Source organism: Danio aesculapii, chromosome 2 (assembly GCF_903798145.1).
Source record: "Danio aesculapii chromosome 2, fDanAes4.1, whole genome shotgun sequence".
NCBI lineage: Eukaryota > Metazoa > Chordata > Actinopteri > Cypriniformes > Danionidae > Danio > Danio aesculapii.
The window spans coordinates 43,235,489-43,256,947 of record NC_079436.1 but is presented as its reverse complement, the minus strand read 5'-3'; the positions used below and the strand labels follow the sequence as shown (position 1 = coordinate 43,256,947).

Genomic DNA, 21,459 nt, shown 5'->3' with positions numbered 1-21,459 from the left:
TATAAATGAACGAGTACCTGTCTGAAGCAGAGGGGTGTCCATTGCGTCCATTCTGCTTCTGTGTGTATGGTGAATCTGGAGGAGTGTGGATGCGATGGTAACCGCCGTGCTCCAGAGTGCCGATGCCTGCATACGGAGGCTCCTCTGGGGGAAGGGAGGTCAGGGTGGAGCGGCTGAAGTCCTGGATCTCAGCATAGTCTCGCTCTCTGGCCTGACGCTGACGAATCTCTCGCGTTTTTGCCTGAATCCTGCATAGACACAGATATTAAGAAAAGAATTAGAAAATAGACACACATTAAAAAGGAAAGGTTAAAAATTAAATTAGAATCAGCAGAACATGAAAAGTGTCATATTATTATATACAGAAATTATTCCGGAATTTTACTTTTTTATATTTGTGAAATGTTTATTACATAAACTATTCTGGAATAAAGTTCAGTTTGGTACTAACCTAAACATATCCACTTAAAAATGTCTCGGTGCATTGAATATCATATATATATGCAATATTTTTTGTTTATGATATTTAGTAAACAATATTATTATTCTATGGTTTTAGTACATCAAGTTAAACGGTGATGAAATCCTAAAAGACATTTTTTGAGATATACACTCACCTGCCACTTTATTAGATACACCTGTCCAACAACTTATTAAAGCAAATTTCTAATCAGCCAATCACTTGGCAGCAACTCAATGCATTTAGGCATGTAGACATGGTCAAGAAGAACTGCTGACTTTGAACGTGGCATGGTTGTTAGTGCCAGACAGGCTGTATTTCAGAAACTGCTGAACTACTGTGATTTTCATGCACAACTATCTCTAGGGTATACAGAGAATGGTCTGAAAAAGAGAAAATATCCAGTGAGCGGCAGTTCTGTCGGTACAAATGCCGTGTTGATGCCAGAGGTCAGAGGAGAATGGCCAGACTGGTTCCAGCTGATAGAAAGGCAACAGTAACTCAAATAAGCACTCGTTACAACCGAGATCTGCAGAAGAGCGTCACTGAACGCAAAACACATCGAACCTTGGGGCAGAGGGGCTATAGCAGCAGAAGACCACACGGGGTGCCACTCCTGTCAGCTAAGAACAGGAAACTGAGGCTACAATTTGAACAGGCTCACCAAAATTGGACAATAGAAGATTGGAAAAACTATGCCTGGTCTGATGAGTCTCGATTTCTGCTGCCCACATTCAGATGGTCGGGTCAGAATTTGGCATCAACACCATGAAAGCATGGATCCATCCTGCCTTATATCCATGCTTCAGGATTGTGGTGGTGGTGTAATGGAGTGCGAGATATTTTCTTAGCACACTCTGGGCCCATTAGTACCAACTGAGCATTGTGGTAACGCCACAGCCTACCCGAGTATTGTTGCTGACCATGTCCATCGCTTTATGACCACAATGTACCCATCTTCTGATGGCTACTTCCAGTAGGATAACGCTCCATGTCATAAAGAGTGAATTATCGCAGATTCACATCATGGATGCGCAGCAGACAAATCTGCAGCAACTGCGTGACGCTATCATGTCAATATGGACCAAAATCTCTAAGGAATATATCCAGTACCTTGTTGAATCTGTGCCACGAAGGATTAAGGCAGTTCTGAAGGCAAAAGGGGGTCCAACCCGGTACTAGAAACCAGTCTGAGATAATTCACGCTTGATGACATGGCGCGTTATCCTGTGGGTAGTTAGTAGTGTAGTGCATTCAGAGAAGCACTTCAGCATACGTCAGTTGTAACAAGTGGTTATTTGAGTAACTGTTGCCTTTCTATCAGCTCACACCAGACTGGTCATTCTCCTCTGACCTCTGGCATCAACAAGGCATTTGCGCCCAAAGAACTGCCGCTCACTGGATATTTTCTCTTTCTTGGACCATTTTCTGTAAACCCTAGAGATCCCATCTGGCACTAACAACCATACCACGTTCAAAGTCACTTAAATCACCTTTCTTCCCCATTCTGATGCTCAGTTTGAAATGCAGCAGATCGTCTTGACCTACATGCCTAAATGCATTGAGCTGCTGCCATATGATTGGATGATTTGCGTTGACAAGCAGTTGGATAAGTGTACCTAATAAAGTGGCCGGTGAGTGTAAATACACATATATTACTTTATAAAGTAATTAGTACTTATAAAATGTGGACTGTGTTATATTGTTGCTTATTACTACAATATCGTGATAAACAATATAACACAATTCACGTTTTAAAACTGCAGTGCAACATTTATGAAACAGGCGTTTCATGACCCTTTAATGAAATCCTCAGTAAATATCTGAAATAAAAACGGGTATTTTTTTCTAATATGATTTTAAAAAGTTTAATATGGTTTTAGTTTTAGCTAATGAATAGTTTCATTGTAAGGACAAAAACTTTGATGTTTTTACAATATGGCTATAATTCGGTTTTAGGTTATTTTAGTACATGAAGTTCACGGGAGGAAAAAAAATCCTTTGTAACTACCAAAAAACAAACATAAAAATTTGTAAATGGTGTCAAAACCCACAACCTAATTTATTTCGACCAAAAACGGACCAGATTTATAACCCCATCAAAAGCAGGATGATTTATGAATGTGTGCGACAGAGAAAGATTAAGAAAGAGATTGAAGGAGTAGCGAGTGCTCAGCAGGGTCTCACAGGACAGAAGGCAAACCGGAGGGGGTTCAACATGGCATTATTAATAAAACAACATGAACACACACACACCTGCAGGCATACATACATACACACAATCAACCTCAAATGACCAAAACATATTAGGCTTTTACTTAAACATTAGAACAAGAGCTTCAGCAAAACAATGACAGCACTGGAACAATCACCAGGAAGAGGGTTTGAGGATGTGGGTAAGACTGGCAGGTAAAGTGTCAGGAAATGCCTTTGATTAGAGGTTAATGATGATGAAGGTTAGTGTGTGTGTGTGTACCTCTCCTGCTCTTGCTTCATTCTGCGAGTCTCCTCCTCAGATGCTTGGGTTTCCTCTGCTTTCCACTTGGCACCATCTAATCGCTCATCCTTACGGTACTTTCCAAACCTTCACACACACAAAAAACATGGATATCACAGGCTGAAGTGGCACTACTGACTGTAAATATTTTTATTGATGCTGTAAATGTGTGGGCTATTGAATTAAAAATATAATAGGAAAAACACAAGTAACTGAAATAAAACTAAAGTGGTGTTTGACTCAAAAAACATACCAATAATTTATCAATTTAGAGAGACCTCATTTTTGAATGGTCTCTTAAAGTAATAAAATGAAGACTTGAACATTATTAAGAGAAAGTTTTTTATATAATGGTTTTAATTTATTTACAGAAATGTTTTTTAAATGATTAAAATAATAATTATGATTATTGTTTTTATTATAAAAATATAATTACATATCAACAGTAACAAACTACTGCAATCATGCTAATAATTAATTTACAAGAAATATTAATTATTAGTATAAAATGTCTTGCATATTAAATTAAATAAAAGAACCATTTGAATTTACAGTAGTTTAACATGATTAAAATAATAATAATGATTTTTATTATAATTATGTAATTGCAAATCAGCAGCAAAACGACAAAAATGCAATAACAATAAATCATAAATATTAGTATAAAAGTGTATTACAAAAAACTGATATTTTCCCTGCCCCTGACTTAGTTATGAATGGAGAGCACAGAGAAAATATGCATGTTTATGTTTTTTATTTATTTATTTTTATCTAATTCTTAATTTTTTTTAATTAATTTATGTTTCTACTGCTCTACCTTTTGCATATTTGCATTTATATTTTGTCTGTATTGCTGTAGGGCCTACTATCTGTTACTTTTATCTATAATGTTATTTTATTATTATAATACATATTTTTTTATTTGTGTTTTGTGTCTTTTATATTGTTCTTGATGCAAGAATATTTGATTGTACTGCTTAAGAGAAAGAAAATGTGAACTTATTGTTTTCTGCTGCTATATTGGAACTGTTGTGATTCTTTGTATTTAATACTACTCTGACTAATATGCATCAACAAAACAAAGTTAAACTAAAAGTGTATTACATAATAAACATGATGTAAAATTCTAATTTATATACAGTATATACAGTTAAAGTCAGAATTATTAAACCCCCTAAATTTTTAGCCCCCTGTTTATTTTCCCAATTTCGGATTTAACAGAGAGATTTTTTCAACACATTTCTAAACATAATAGTTTTAATAACTCATTTCTAATAACTGATTTATTTTATCTTTGCCATGATGACAGTAAATAATATTTGACTAGATATTTTTCAAGACACTTCTATACAGCTTAATGTGACATTTAAAGGTTAAACTAGGTTAATTAGGTTAACTAGACAGGTTGGGGTAATTAGGCAAGCTACTGTATAACGATGGTTTGTTCTGTAGACTATTGAAAAAAATATAGCTTAAAGGGGCTAATAATATTGACCCTAAAATGTTTTTTAAAAAATTAAAAACTGCTATTATTTTAGCAAAATAAAACAAATCAGACTTTCACCAGTAGAAACAATATTATCAGACATACTGTAAAAATGCCCTCTGTTAAACATCATTTGGGAAATATTTAAAAAATAAAAAATAAAATAAAATCAAAGGGGGGCTAATAATTCTGACTTCAACTGGATGTGATTAAGTATCAACAGTAAAATTACAAAAATGCCATACATGACACTATCTATGTACACTACTGGTCAAAACTTTGGGATCAGTAGGATTTTTAAATGTTTTAAAATAAGCTTCTCCTGCTCACCAAGGCTGCGTTTATTTAATCAAAAATACAATAAAAATTGTAAAGTTGTGAAATGTTATTGCACTATAAAATAACTGTTCTAAACTAGTTTATAATTAATTGAATTTAAGAATTTATTTCAGTGATTTTAAAGAAGAACTTTTAGCTTCATTAGTCCAGTCTTCCAGTCACATGATCCTTCAGAAATCACTCTAATATTATTTATTATTATTAATATTATTAATGTAATAGTAATAAAAGCGATAATGACCAGAGTAATATTTTTTATTTGAAACTACATACAATAAGAAAGCAGTTATTTGAAATTTTAATAAATATTTAACAATTTAACAATTTTTTTTTACTTTTAATAAATATTTAACAATTTTACTATTTTTTTTACTTTTAATAAATGACGCCTTTATGAACTAAATCATTTTCTTTAAAAAAAAAATTTAAGAAAAAAAAAAAATTTACCCCAAAACTTTTGACCAGTAGTGTACATTTTAATTATCACCAGTATAAAAAATGGACTAAATATCAAAATGAAATATTATTCTAATAATTTAAAATGATATATACAGTCATTTATTTATAGCAACTAAACTAATAACAGTTTATTATAATTATGTAATTACATATCAACAGTAAAATTACAAAAATGCAATAGATAAAACTAGTCATTGATTTCCACCAAATATTAATTATTACTAAAAAAGGTGTATTAAATAAAAGATACATTTCTAACCATTTGAATTTATATACAGTCATTTATTTATAATATAATTAAAATAATAATAGTTTTTTATTATATGTAATTTCATATCAACAGTAAAATTACAAAAATGCAATAAATAAAACTAATTATTTATATATAATACATTTTAACTATTAGTATAAAAAATATTAAATATTAAAATTAAATTTTAATGACCCAGTATTTGCAATTTGATAACTTCATTCTTTAAATCAAATATTTTTTGAATAAACGGTAAACTTGTCACTAAAAGGTTTCATATAGTCACCAACAATCATTTTTAACACACATTTAGAGCTTGGCTAGGGTTCATTTTAACCCCAGTGTATAATAATTCAGCATTTCTCTCAATTAACAAAGCATCTTAATTCAAAGAATATATATAAATATTTTTTTGGGATACAAAATAATGAATTGTCATGTGTACTTCAAATTCAATGGGCTGAAAATATCTGAAAAAGCTCCTCAACCCATCAGCTCTAATTTCACTGACATTAAAGCGCTTAATCCATCTATTCTAATTCATTTAACAAACTAATCACTGTTTTGCAACTCGGCAAAGAGAGAGAGAGTGCGCTAAAAGGTCTACTCTTCTCTGCAAATCTTTGCTTCATCAAGCATATCAGTTCATTAATATTCCGCTGACATGTGTGCGAAATGTGTGTGCGTGAGAGAGGGAAAGCTGAATGGAGTTTCAATACATTTATTTGCATCCCACTTCTGATATTTGTCTGCGCTCATTAATATGTAGAGCGCTCATTAATATGTAGCAGGTAGCTTTTGGCTCAGCGAGGCAGATGACAGCCATTAACACGCTCCACTGCCCCAGAAGCGGTCGGGAAAAATATTCGACGTTTTTCAAAAATGATTTATCTATTGCTGACAGATTCAAAAAGCTTCAAATGAGCTCTCTTTCTCTCCTCTCCAGTCCGGTCTGACAAACTTGAGAGAAACTCTAGACTTTTCCTCAGGGTCTTTGGATGTGATTGTCCATCCTGCCTGGAGCTCGGGGAACATACTGTCAATCCGCACTGCCTATCAATATTCATCCTTCTATTTCAACACCATTACTTTTTAATAATTGGCGAGGAAGTCCAAGCAGTCGTTGAGAAGCACTGCTGTCTGCTACAAATCAAAGTATGATTAATTTTGCTTCAATAAATCTGCTTAATTCAAGAAAGAGTGAGTTTTTCGCTCTGTATCTGTAAATTAAATCGATTAATTTGCCTTTTACACTGTAGACTGTGCATAAGCAGCTCAAGCCTTGATTTTGAGTCCTAATTTGGCCATAACTTTCTCTGTGTTTCAGCAAATGGAATGAATTTTGGTAACAGGTCTTATTTTGACACATATTTTGGGAAAGTGCTTTGAAAACTTTCAAACACTCAATAATAAACTCTGGGCAAATTGACTACCCTTTCATTATGTTTATGGCTGTTTTTGCCCCATTGACTTTCATTCAAATTGTTTTATAAGCCATGACACCATTTAATGATGGATTTTTTATTGTTGTTGGTATTCCCTGTTGGGAAGAGGTAAAATTAGTAATTTTTACTGTTGATCGTGAGTTGCAGTGCAAAAAAGCGTAGTTTCTGGCTTTTATATAGAGTTATATAGAGTATACACTACCTGACAAAAGTCTTGTCGCCTTTCCAAGTTTTAGGAACAGCAAATAATAATTTGACTTCTAGTTGATCTTTAGGTATCAGACCTGTGGCTTATATGAAAGGCAAAGGCCTCTAGATTACGCTTATTTTACCAAAATAAAATATGATCATGCCTTGATTTTTAAATATTTAATTAGGAGAGTAAAGTCTGACTTTGCTTAGACAAAAGTCTTGTCACTTAACAGAAATAATGTACAGTATAGAAAAAAAAGTCATGGTGCAGTGGAAAAAGAATTAATATTGTGTATGACTCCCATGAGCGTAGACGATTACATCCATACATCTCTGCATTGAATCAAAAAACTAATTAATAAAGTCATCTGAAATGGCAAAGAAAGCGTTCCTGCAGGAGTCCCAGAGTTCATCAAGATTCTTTGGATTCATCTTCATTTCCTTCATCTTACCCCAGACATGCTCAATAATGTTCATGTCTGGTGACTGGACTGGCCAATCCTGGAGCACCTTGACCTTCTTTGCTTTCAGGAGCTTTGATGTGGAGGCTGAAGTATGAGAAGGAGCGCTCTCTTGCTGAAGAATTTGCCCTCTCCTGTGGTTTGTAATGTAATGGGCAGCACAAATGTCTTGATACCTCAGGCTCTGCAGATCTCTCATACACCCCATACTAAATGTAACCCCAAACAATTATTTTGCTTTCACCAAACATGACTGATTTCAGTAAGAATCTTGGGTCCATGTGGGTTCCTTCTTCAGTATTTGTGATGATTGGGATGAAGATCAACAGATGATTCATCTGAAAAATCTACCTTCTGCCACTTTTCCAAATTATCAACTAGAACTCAAGTTATTATTTGTTGCTCTTACACCTGGGATCGATGACAAGACTTTTGTCAGGTAGTGTGTGTGTGTTTGTGTGTGTGTGCGAGAGAGACATTTGCACACTTAACTTAATGTGCCTGAGAACATCAAAATAAGCACTCTAGTAAGGTCTCAGAACATAGTAAACATAGTAAATGTATATGCACACACTATAATTTGCTGTTATACTCTGTAGAACTCCAGCCAGAAGCTTTTTTTGCAAAGACCTATCTAAAGGGTTAATGGTACCAACCGATGATCAACAGTAAAAATGACACATTTTACCTCTTCCCAAACCAAACACAATGAAGATTGCATGATTATATGCTGTCATGGCTTTGCAGTCCAAAAGTGTCATTATAATAGAAGTCAATAGGGAAAAAACAAAAATGAACATAATGAAAGGGTAGTAAATTTGAACAATACACAAGGGTTAACAAAGATAAAGGTAATAAAAATGCTATAACGTTACCAAATGCTAATTTTCCGCTTGAGCTGAATTTTTTAAACTTGTAAACACTCTTAAACACCTCAGTATTCTGCTCCAAGAATGTCATAATATCCCAAAATATCACCCTAGACAGCAAATTCAGTCATAAGGTTTAGTTTTTTTTATGTAGATGACCCATTACCACGGAGCGGTATGGTTCGGTACAGTTTGGTATGCTTTTATGTCCATTTCCACTGTAAAAAGGTACCAAAAAACTTTTTAGGTACCCTTTCCTTTATTTCTTTAAAATCTTTTCCTTTATTGATCTGCAGCTGTAATCTAATCCTGTTCATAGAAAGTTTAACATTACAACATAAGTATATATGTGTATACAGCATCTGTTTTGTGAGAAGTACTTCTCATATGACATGTGAACAACCCGTACAGCTTAACTTTTAATTTCTTCAAGCGTGAATGACGTCGACTGCAACGACTGCAACACCACACCTACCAAAAGAGTACCAGTTGGCAGTGGAGAAACAAGTCTGATAAAGATGACTCGTACTGTACCGAACCATACCACTCAGTGAAAATGATGCATTTTAGGGTATATGTAGAAGTATACAGAAGGACTTTTAAATTTGCTGTAACCTGGGGACAAAATCGGCACGTTTAAGGTCTGTTTTCTTTAAAATTAACAATCTTCGCTGCCCGATTGATATACGATATAAAGTGGGTCTCAAATTGTACAAGAAGCACGGGATTAAATTCAATTTTCCCACGCCATCTCTTTAAATTATGAACATTTATTTTACTCCAGTATTTTCAATAGTTTCTGCGCTCGCCTGCTGATCCTGACGGAGCATGCGTGTAAACGGCTTTTCATCTCGTTTTACACGATCAACTAAATGAATGCTGAAGTTTATTTAACTGATTGTATTTTAAGTACATCACAACATCGATTCTGTAAAAGGAACTATATAAAATTGAAAAAAGTCACATTAACCGTTCAGTATGGGAAGAAACACTAGCTGTGCATATACCCTATACATCATATGAAAGGTGAATAAACCAGCTTTCTATTGATGTATGGTTTGCTGAAAGAGAACAATAATTCTGGAATTTGAGGGTTTAACAATATGTAAATACTGATAAAATCGCCTTTAAATTTGTCCAAATTAAGTGTTATTCATCACTATTGCACGTTAAGCTAGTTTGCAGTAATCACTGGTTGATGTTGAATGGCTTGCAATGAATCATTACATCCTAATTGTTATAAAAACTACTGTGTAAATAATATGGTAATTATTATTAATTGGATAGTTTGTTGGTAGAACGGTGGCTCATAGGTAAGCACTGCCACCTCACAGCAAAAAGGTTGCTGGTTCGAGTCCAGGTTGGGCCAGTTGGCGTTTCTGTGTGGAGTTTGCATGTTCTCCCCATGTTTGCGTGGGTTTCCTCCGGGTGCTCCAGTTTGCCCCACAGTCCAAAGACATGCGCTATAGATGAATTGAATAAACTAAATAGGCCGTAGCGTATGAGTGTGTGTGTGTGTGTGTGTGTGAGTGTGTAAACGACTGTGGATGGGTGTTTTCCAGTACTGGGTTGCGGCTGGAAGGGCATCCACTCCATAAAACATATTCTGGAATAGTTGGTGGTTCATTCCAGTGTGGTGACCCCTGATAAATAAGGGACTAAGCCGAAAGAAAATGAATGAATGGATGGATAAATTGAGTTAGTCTGTTATTTATTATAAGTGTTCATGTTGCTTTCCAATTTCTTCATATTTTTGTTGCTGATATATAAAACTGATTTGATTTGTGACAAAAACAAAAAGTGATCTGAACCATGATTTTTGTGATCCATTTATCCACTACAAGGCAAGCTATGCTCCACAAATCCCCCAGAACCCTACTTTAACAGCCCTGCAAACATCCACCACAGCATCAAGTGCTGGAGAGATTTGCATGTCTAAACACCACTCGTTTTCCTTCCTCAAATCTTCCACCGATCTCGTTTTTCTGTCTATTGTTGCCTCGGTCTTTGAGTCAGTAACATGCCGATGTTGCGTTTGTTGGGCAAGGCTTTTTATTCTATTGTTAGATTTTGGGGTAATTAAGGACGTGAAGAAAAAAGTGCTCTGGGCTCATCTGCGCTCTTATCGTCATTTTTCTTAGTCTCTTTTATCTGACACAAAACGCTGTTCAGATCCGCTTTTAATTACCTGAACATCTCTCCGAGGCCCTTGAGCATTCCTTTCTTTGTTTTACCCTTCTCTTTCTCCGGCTTCTTTTTGTCCTTCCCCCCTTTTTCTTTCTTCTTGTCGTTTTCAGGCTGGTTTCCATTGATCAGCTGTTGCTCGGTGACAGGGAGTGGAGTGAGATCGGCCACGGTGGAAACTGAATCCCGGCCGGATCGAGAGCTTCCTTCAGTGTCCTCCTCCACTACAGGGTAAAGATAAATACTGTTATTATCAATCACAATCAACAAAATTAGCAGTTTTGTTAAGTGTTGTCATAGAACGTGTAAAAAAAATTAGCAGTTTTGTTAAGTGTGGTCATAGAGTGTGTATGAAATTAGCAGTTTTGTTAAGTGTGGTCATAGAGTGTGTATGAAATTAGCAGTTTTGTAAGTGTGGTCATAGAATGTGTAAAAAAAATGTGCAGTTTTGTTAAGTCTGGTCATAGAGTGTGTATGAAATTAGCAGTTTTGTTAAGTGTGGTCATAGAGTGTGTATGAAATTAGTAGTTTTGTTAAGTGTGGTCATAGAGTGTGTATGAAATTAGTAGTTTTGTTAAGTGTGGTCATAGAATGTGTATGAAATTAGCAGTTTTGTAAGTGTGGTCATAGAACGTGAATGAAATTAGCAGTTTTGTTAAGTGTTGTCATAGAGTGTGTATGAAATTAGCAGTTTTGTAAGTGTGGTCATAGAATGTGTATGAAATCAGCAGTTTTGTAAGTGTGGTCATAGAATGTGTATGAAATCAGCAGTTTTGTAAGTGTGGTCATAGAATGTGTATGAAATCAGCAGTTTTGTAAGTGTGGTCATAGAATGTGTATGAAATTTTCATCGTATTGTCAAAAAAGTAGCTAATTCACACAAATTCATGATTTAATTGGTATGAAAATGTGCGATTTTTAACCCTTTCATGTGTACGATCAGCCTTGGCTAGTCCCTAAAGTGCATGATCACACCGGTGTGATTATAACATTCAGAAGGCACGTCATCAACTGCTGAAATTTAAATTTGACGGCGCACACTAAGGCACAGAAAGAAATGTGAAGCGCTTATCATAAATCACAATTTATTCGTGCTTTCAAACAAATAACATTTATTTTAAGCTTTAGACATTCAAATACATATTTGTAAAATACACGCGGATGTCTATGGAGACGGAAAAAATAATTATTTTTTAATATACCTGGACAATGTGCTGTTTACAGAATTATATATTTATATATATGTATTTCGGAAAAAAAATTATGAATGAACATGATGTAAATCCAGCAACTCAGATCTCTCCTGTGGTTGTTGCTGAAAGGAATACAGCTACGATCGGAAGTTAGCGAGAAGTATTTATATTATTTATTCAATTACGCATTAATTGTATTTTATTAGCATCTACCCCTAAAACTCAACCCAACTCTCATGGTAATGTAAAAATATTATTTGTTGTACAGTGTCACAAAAATTATACTATACTGACGTGAGAATCCTCAGCTGTATCCCATCTAGACTTCACTGTGCTGCAGGAGAGGGTGCTGATAGCAGCTCTATCCCTTCTAGCAACAACAGCGACCCCCATTACCAGTCATATAACAAACAATACGATCATTATAAGCTGTTTAAAAGACAAAATATTTGTTCGATCACATATTTGAGAATAGGAGTATCAGAAATTTCATAATATAATTAGAAGATTTGACAATATTTACAGAAAAGGGCAAAAGTAGTATTTCAAACTCGCGCATGAAAGGGTTAAAAGGTGGCATGTCTCTGAAACCCCACTCCTAACCTTACCCATCATTGAGGGATAAGCAAATCGTATTACAGTAAATGTACGAATGAGATTGTACAAATTAATAGGTATTAGCCACTAAATCAAAAAGCTACGAATCGTCGTGAGATTGCGTTGGATTAAACAGAGTATATCTAGGAATAATTCAAAGTGCTTTTAGGTTTACATATATATAATTTGTTTCAATTACATAATCATAGTAAATTATTGCCCTAAATTAAAAGTTAAACCAATGTTATGATGTACGCTTAAATAAAGTCAAAATTTTGAAATTTGTTGATTGTTGTAAACTTTTCTTCTTTTGGGTTTTTATGTATGATCGTAACCCTCGAATGTGCTTAAATAGAGTAAAAATGTGTTCAGAAATTTTTGATGACTACAAAAATACGTTAATTCAGTATATGTACATTTGTGCATGACGATAAAATATTCAAATATTAAACATTTCATAAAAAATATGTAATAAATCAATCAATAAATATAATAATAATTATTATAAAATTAAAAAAAAAATTATGTCAGTCAAGGGGCAACTTATATTACTTCAATTATATACTCTTCAAAAAAAAGTTTATTTGCTGTAATCACTCTGTTTCTTTAAAATATCTTTAGAGTAATTAGCTGCACTTACTTTGATTAGGATTGACATTTTTAGAGTATCTAGGTCTAATCACAATTTTTTCACTGTTAAAGGCATAGTTCATCTAAAAATGATCAAAATAATGATTTTAAAGAATGTTGGAAACCATTGCAAGAATAAAATGCTGAGAAGTCAGTAGTATTGCTTTCCAACATTCTTCAAAACATTATCTTTTTAGCTAAATTTCAGATACATTTGCAACAATTGGAGGGTGAATAAATGATGAGAGAATTTCAATGGTCACACTTTACAATAAGGTTTCATTAGAAATGCATTTACTAACATGAACTAATAATGAACAATACTGGTACAGCATTTATTAATCATAGTTCAACATTTACTTATTCATTAACTAACATTAAAAAGCATGAATAAATAATATAATTAATGTATTGTTTAATAAACACATTAACATTAACTAATGTAACCTTATTGTAAAGTGTTAACTTTTTATTTTAGGAGAACCATCACTTTCACCATGTTACAGCCCTATATTAGCTGAACTAAACCAATCAGAAGCTGCCGTACGTGTGTCCATGCACTCCTCTTCATCCTCATTGGCTGCAGGCCTGTCGTAGGATTTGTCAATAGCAGCTCTGAAGCTCTCATTGCAGCCTCTTCCTCTTATAATCCGTGGTCGCGGCCGGTGAAACGGCATGTCACCGTTGAGAGTAACCTCTGCGACAGCGGTTTGTAAACTTTCCAGAGAGCTGGACTTCTTCAGTCCCAGAGACGGGCCCACATCACGTGTGGAAGAGCCTGAGGAAGAGTTCATCAGTTTAACCACATAACACAATCAACGACGCAGACCGCGTGCCACAAATCTCAAGCGTAACCCTGATCAAAAAGAGGTACATTTATCAGAACATTATGAGTGTGTGTGTGCGCTGCTATTGTATGTAGTCAGCCATGGGAGCGAGTGAAAGTGTTTCTGTAATAAGTGATGAAGATAAATGAATGTAAGTGGAGGACAGGAAAGATTGCGTGAATTTATCTTCATCACACAGCAGTGACTTACTGAAGCGTGTCAAGACTCTCTCTGCTATTTTTAAATATAATAAGGCTGAGTGTTTGTAATACTACAATAGTAGAATAGTTGTTATTTTTTAGAAGAAAACGGTTTTAAACACCACTAAAATCTCCATGTTAATTTATTATGTTACATATTTTATAATAATAATAATAAAGAAAAAAAAATATATATATTTTTCATATATACATTTATAAATATATATATATTCATTAATTTATTTTCTTTTCGGCTTAGTCCCTTTATTAAATGTGGTCGCCACAGCGGAATGAACCGCCAACTAATCCAGCACGTTTTACGCAGCGGATGCCCTTCCAGCTGCAACCCATCTCTGGGAAACATCCATCCACACTCATACACTACAGACAATTTAGCCTGTATTCACCTGTCCACATGTCTTTGGACTGTATATATATATATATATATATATATATATATATATATATATATATATATATATATATATATATATATGTGTGTGTGTGTGTGTGTGTGTGTGTGTGTGTGTATATATATATATGTATATCTATATAACAGAAAACAATAAGTACAACTCTTATCTTTACAATGTTATTAGCTCAATCTCCTAACATTGATATATTTAACACTCACCATAAACAAAAAATCTTCCAACCCAGGCTCATTCTGAGAACGTAGTCCCGTGGACGTTTCTGGAGACCGCGAAATACATCCCGAGAGGTACGTATTTTTGCAGTTTTGGTTTTCGCGAATCCGCGAGAGGCTGCTGTGCGCGCTTTTTCCCTCGCCGTTTTCTGCTGTCGAACGACCTTCCGCCTGGATGACAGAATGATTGACCGTGCGACCGGCCAATCGGCTGACCCACCCTCCTCCGTCCCTAAACCCAACCAACGACGATTCACAAAAGCCGTCCAGAAAAAGAAAAGCCCTCGTCTAATTTTTACCACGTTTTCAGATTTTGACCACATTCTCACCCTGTGATGACCCTCGTTCGCTTCATTTTTTGGATTTTGTTTTTGTTTTCTTACCTGATTTCTGGAACCGCTCTTCCCCGGACTCGAACCCGGTCGTCGTCGTCATCGTGGTTAGCCCCTCTCTGCGCCTCGAGTCCGCCAAAGTACACAAAGAGCTAACAAGACAAACTGGTTGCAGCGGGAAAGCCCACCACACGGAGGCGAGCGGCCGGCCGGCAAGCGCCGAAAAGAACGGCGTCACACCGCCCCGCAGCTTTCGCTTAAAAAAATGAAATGCAGCCGTAAGTACCCCCGGCTACGTATTTCGCAGTCTCCAGAAACGTCCACGGGACTACGTTCTCAGAATGAGCCTGGGTTGCAATCTTCTCTGTGCAATATGATTAGTTGTAAAATATTTTAGCAGCACAGGGCTTAAAACTGCAGTTATTTCATCATTGCCACACAATTTGAAGTAATTCCACAAAAACTAAACGGATTTTCCACACTCTAACAAAAAACAACAATGGATTTTTCAGAGCTTGACTGTCTATATACACACACACTCACACAAAGAAAAACACAGTTATATCAGCCAAAAACTGGCAAATAGATACACAGACAGACAGATAGGTAGACATATATATAAACAAACAGAAAACACAAAAAAAGGTGGAGGGAGGGGTTAATTATTTTGTAGTGTGCAACTGAAGTGAGAGTGTGAGTATGTGGTCATGCTTACCTGTGTGGTTCTCTGTGCATTGTGTGAGGTTAATCTCATCAGCCACTGTGTGAGGGGCACACATACATACACATACATTCACAGGACGGTTAGTGAAATCATTCAACATGCAGCAGGCAATCAGGCAAGAATCACCATCAACAAATCAGATGACAGAAACAATCAGTGCTCATTAACAAAACTGTGTGTTTCCACAATGATTCGGCTGTTTCCACTGAGCGGCTGCTGCTGCTGGCGCCAAAACTGACCTCATTCCACAACTTTTCACCACAGGCGCTTTTGGGTCAGGGGGAAAATGATAATGTTGTTGACAAAGTTTTTAAAGAGCCAGCGTTGACAACCTAGAGTAGCTAGGTCCAATCACAGTGTTTTGGGTCTGTTTTCCATAGGATCTTAGTTCAAATGCCGAAGGAACTACTTGAAGATGCTATAGAAATCTAATCATTGTGTTTGAGATTGATCTTTAGAGTACACTGGTCAAAAAGTAGGGATTGGGACGGACAATTAAGTATTTATGTGCAATTGTTGGCTTTTCAGGTTAATCTTTAGAGTGTAAAGGTTTGAGCACTGTAATTGGGACTGAGAGGTAGAGTATCTAAGTCCAATTATTGAGAGCCAGTTCTAACCAAACAGAGATTGGCTTAGTCTTCATTTTATATTGAAGTCAAATAAAAAATTATTTTCTAAGAAAAGCTGTTCAAATATATGATTAAAAAAAACTAAAGTCTTGATAAACTTCAAATGAAATTGAAAAAAGAACTTAAATTTAGTAATTTCAAACAAAATCAGATCAAAATTAAGTTCTTTTTTAGTTGGTTTCATACTATACTCGCTCGCTGAGAGATTTTAAAGTCACACACAACAAACGATAAGCACAACTGCATCACACCACATCTGATAAAGTTTTAAACATCGTTTCATTCAGTCAAAGTCCCTTTAAGGGAAGTCATTTCACTTGGCGGCCATCTTTGAAACACCTCTTGGGAAACATCAAATTTTCCAAAATTGTTTGCCAAGCTTACGATTACATTTCATATTAGGAATCACCAATAAAATTGAACAACAACTGTCTGTTCAGTTTAATTTTTAAATGTTTGAATCACACAAAATCTGCAGAAACTCATGTCTGGTCAGAGCCCCTCCACTGGAGAATAGCCAATCTATAGCGATCAATGATTGGCTCCTTTACTAGAGGGCGGGGCCTTACTCGCCATATTGACCATAACACTTCTCCCCAATCAAAACTGAGTGACATGTCTTGTGTATCCTATAGTCTTTGATTCAGTATCTATCTGCAGCATATAAAAAGCAATCTGGCATGCCATGGTGGCACTGCTCACTGGTTTCTTGTCTTATATGAAACTGTTCTCTCAAAGCTGCCATTTTTGTTGTGTTTAGGAGAACATTCAAATGGTGTGACACATTTACAATCCCACCTACTGCTACATCAGGGTGTCAGAAGGTTCAAAAATAGTATACTATCAACTCAGCTATTTCAAACATCTTTTTGGCTTCAAAGACAGAAAGAAAAATAACTTTGAAGTGTACCAGGGCCTTTACTAAGGATGTTTACAATTGTAGTCTGGTTCTCTTGGTTAATTTAGTCTAAACTGATTGAGTTTTGGTTCACTTTGGTTTTTAATACTTAACTTTTAAAAGAAATAAAACTAGTGATGCACAATATATCGGCCACCATTTCAGTATCGACCAATGACCAGTTTATTTAAATGATGAGGTCTTGGGATCTTTTTAGTGGTCTTGGTTCGCCTCTTTGGTGCACACCTACAGTCCAGATGCCGGCACTCACTTTAATTATACCCAAACCTGCATGTTCATTAAGTGCCAGCTAACATCAGGGAGTCATTGCCAAGAAAATTGCTATTGGTATGAATGCTGAAAAAATATCTAGCAAAAAAAACAAACAAACACTGGAGATAAGTGTAAGCAAAAAGCATCCCAATGCGGACGACCCTTAAAACTCAAAATAGGCACAAGAGACACCAAAACTCAGCTCTAGAGTCAGTGGAAACACTGAACAGATCTGAATAAGGTCTGCAAATCCCCTGTCTGAGCTCTGGCACCAGGTCCATTTCAGTGGGGTAGTGGTAAGTGAGGACCATCCAGCAGAATTGGATCAGTGGAAACAGTGTCAGATTAGAGAGCACATGCACAAGGGAGAGCAGTGCAGACTTAGTGACGGTGGAGTGGTGAATGGTGATGCCCAGAATGAGAGGCATTCTGAGAAGTGCTCTTATAAAGAGAGGAGGAAAGTAACTTGAGCAATGGATTTGGTTTCAGGGTGGGAATTTATCTACTGGAAATGACCTTTAGAGTATCTATGTCCAAGCACTGTGTTTGGGATTGACCTTTACAGTATTTATGTCTGGTTATTATGTTTGGGATAGAGCTTTGAGTATTTAGGTCCAAATAATGCATTTGAGATCGAGCTTTTGAGTTCAAGAGGTGTTTTGAGTATGCAAGTCTAAATAACCTTTCTTTAGGTCTGCTTACTATGTTTAAGATAGAGCTTTTGAGTATTTCGTTTCAAATAATGTCTCAGATTTGAGTATTTTGGTCCAAGCACTGTTTTTGAGTAATTAGGCCGAAATTAATATTTTGCTTGGGTCTAGTTTCTTGGACCAATCACTGTTTTTTGAGGGTCAGCCTTTAGAGTATTTAGGTTCAGGTAATGCGTTTGATATAGACATTTGCAGCATTAGGGTCTAAATAATTTGCTTTAAATCAATCTTTGGAGTATTTAGGTCCACACAGTTTTTGAGATTGGCCTCCATGGTATTTTGGCCCAAAAACTAGATTTAAGACTAAGCTGTAGATTATCTAGGTTCAAATAATTGTGTTTTAGATTTAGCTTTTGAGTATTTTGGTTCAGGAACAGTTTTTGAATATTTAAGTCCAACGAACCCTTGTTTATGTCTGCCTTTCAGCTAGAGATTTCGAGTATTTAGGTTCAAATAACCTTTGTTTGGGTCTAGAGTTTCTAGGTCTTTAAAATCAATGTTTAGAGTATTTAGGTCCACAGTTTTTGAGGTTGGCCTCTAGGGTATTTAGGTCAAAAAATTAGGTTTGAGACTACGCTGTAGATTATCTAGGTCCAAATAATTAATTTTCAAATTTAGCTGTTTTTGAGTATTTAAGTCTACATAACCCTTCTTTATGTCTGCTTTAAAGATGGAGATTTTGAGTATTTTAGTTCAAATTACATGTCTTAGATTTGATTATTTTGGCCCAAGCAGTGTTAATGAGTATTTAGGCCCAAAATAGCCTTTGCTTGGGTCTAGAGTTTCCAGGTCTAATCCCTGTTTTTTGAGATCATTCTTTAGAGTATTTAGGTTCAAGTAATATGTTTGCCAGAGTCCTTTTTAGTATCAAAGTCTAAGTAATGTGATTTAAATCAATCTTTAGAGAATTTAGGTCCAACCAGTTTTTGAGATTGGCCTCAAAAATTAATTTGAGACTAATACGTAGAATATCTTGGTCCAAATAATTAGTTTGAGATTTAGCTTTTGAGTAGTTTGGTCCAATTACTGTGTCCGGGTATTTAGGTCCAAATAACCTTTGTTTGGTTCTAGAGTATCTACGTAGGCCGAACCACGGTTTTTAAGATTGTCCATTAGAGTATTCGGGTTTAAGTATTGTGTTTGGCACATACCTTTAGAGTACTCAAGTCTACGTAAAATGCGTTCAGTAAATCTTAAATGTATTTAGGTCCACAGACTGTTGTAGAGATTTTCCTCTAAGGTACTCAGGCCAAAGATTTGGTTTGAGACTAAGCTATAGATTATCTAGGTCAAAAAACGTGTTTGAGAGTTCGCTTTTGAGTATTTTGGTCAAAGCACTGTTTATGCATATTTAAGTTTAAGTAAAGTTAAGTTTAAGAGTATTTAGGATCAAGTACTGTGTTTGGCACAGACTTTTAGAGAACCCAAGTAATAGGCCTTGAGACAATCTTAAAAGTATTTAGGTCCACACACTGTTTTTGAGATTAGCATCTAAGGTACTTAGGCCAAAAAATTTGGTTTGAAACTAAGCTATAGATTGTCTAGGTCCAAAAAATGTTTGACATTTAGCTTTTGAGTATTTTGGTCCATTTTGGGTTTTTAAGTTTAAGTACATTTTAGAGTATTCAGATTCAAGTAATGTGCTTGGCGCAAACCTTTAGGGTACCCAAGTCCAAGTAAATTGCCTTGAGTCAATCTTAAAAGTATTTAGGTCTATTTTTGAGATTGCCCTCTTGGGGTATTTAGGCTAAAAATTAGGTTTGGGACTGGGCTGTAGAGCAAGGGTGCCCAATACTGTTCCTGGAGTTCTACCTTCCTAGAGAGTTCAGCTCCAACCCTGATCAACAACAAACTAACATAGTAGGATCTGAAGAAGCACTTGGTAATTAAAGACATGTGCATTTGATTTAGGTTGCAGCTCTTCAGGAAGGTAGATCTCCAGGAACAGGATTGGGCACCCCTTCTGTAGAGTATCTAGGTTACAGTAATTAGGCCCAATTTCAATTTTTTTTCTTAGTCTTTAGACTAGGGGTCGCCAAACTTGGAGAGCAGGTGTCCTGCAGAGTTTAGTTCCAACTCTAATCAAACACATCTGAACAATTTAATAAAGGGTTGAGGCAAGTTGGAACTAAACTCTGCAGGCACATCAGTATTCCAGGACCGAGATTGGTGACTCCTGCTTTAGAGTATTAAGGACCAAAAATTGTGTTTGGGAATAATCTGTAGAGCACATAAGTCCAATCACTGCAATGGAAGTTGATTTTTAAAGTGTTAAGCACCAAGCACTGTGTTTCAAGGCGATTGTTAATGTGTCTAACTTCAAGAGATTCACTTCAGGTTAATTTTTAGAGGATCTAAGACCAAGCAACATGTCTCAGTGTTGATCGCTAAAGTACCTAGGTCCATGCTCTTAGACTTGCGGGTCTTGATGATGTCGAGTTGGCCAGCATCTCCATACTGCTTGGTGCGTTTCTCAGACATGCTCTGCCTGCCAAAGCCTTCCCTCTGAAACTGCCCCTCAGCATTAGCACTGGAAGAGCTGCGGAGAGAGAGAGATTAAATCACAGCACAGTGTCCAGCCCTTGGCCCTGCTCTAATAACCGAAGCTCCTTTAACAAACAAAGGAAAGGCCATGGACTCAATTACTGCAGGAAGATCGTCAGAAGAGTCCAAGAGTTGAAGCTCGAAATAGAAACAAAGACAATAGCCACTTCAATAAATAAATGGCAAGACTTTCTAAACCGTGCAGTCTTATTCACCTGTCGGGAAGCTCTGGTTCCCAGGGTGGCGGCGGGGGTGTCTCCACAGCGAAACCCATGTCATCGTGAGAACTGGACGACGATTGGTCAGACAGCTGGATGGGGAGAACGTGTGGTCTGTCATCTTCAATAATGACCGTGTCGTCCTGAGGCATGTTCACCGTCGGCGAGAGCTGATAATGATCTACAGACAGATAAGGGCAGGAAAGTGTGTAGGGAAGATCAAATTATGTAATTATTATAAGGTAATCAAGTAATACGTCTTGATTGGGGATGGGGTTTCATGATGTGCAGATGGTAAAAACCAAGATGACAGTGTTATTTATAATTAATGCAAAAATAAAATCACCTTGTTTTGAGCAAAGCAGGTCAAAGGCATTGAGAATCAAGAGCAACAGT

General features: G+C 36.0%; 1 protein-coding gene across 2 annotated transcripts in view; it reads right to left on the bottom strand.

The window, feature by feature from the left end:
* Positions 1–21,459, bottom strand: part of pard3ab (par-3 family cell polarity regulator alpha, b) — a 207,983-nt gene that overhangs the window by 71,309 nt on the left and 115,215 nt on the right. The window contains exons 16-22 of one of the 2 annotated variants that reach the window (XM_056480059.1): positions 21,061–21,244; positions 20,698–20,840; positions 15,783–15,827; positions 13,610–13,840; positions 10,647–10,866; positions 2,937–3,044; positions 18–248 (exon numbers count right to left, since the gene is read on the bottom strand). In XM_056480059.1, the coding sequence (XP_056336034.1) occupies positions 18–248; positions 2,937–3,044; positions 10,647–10,866; positions 13,610–13,840; positions 15,783–15,827; positions 20,698–20,840; positions 21,061–21,244 (1,162 nt within the window). The remainder of the gene's footprint in view (positions 1–17; positions 249–2,936; positions 3,045–10,646; positions 10,867–13,609; positions 13,841–15,782; positions 15,828–20,697; positions 20,841–21,060; positions 21,245–21,459) is intronic. The other variant, XM_056480065.1, reaches the window with a different exon arrangement.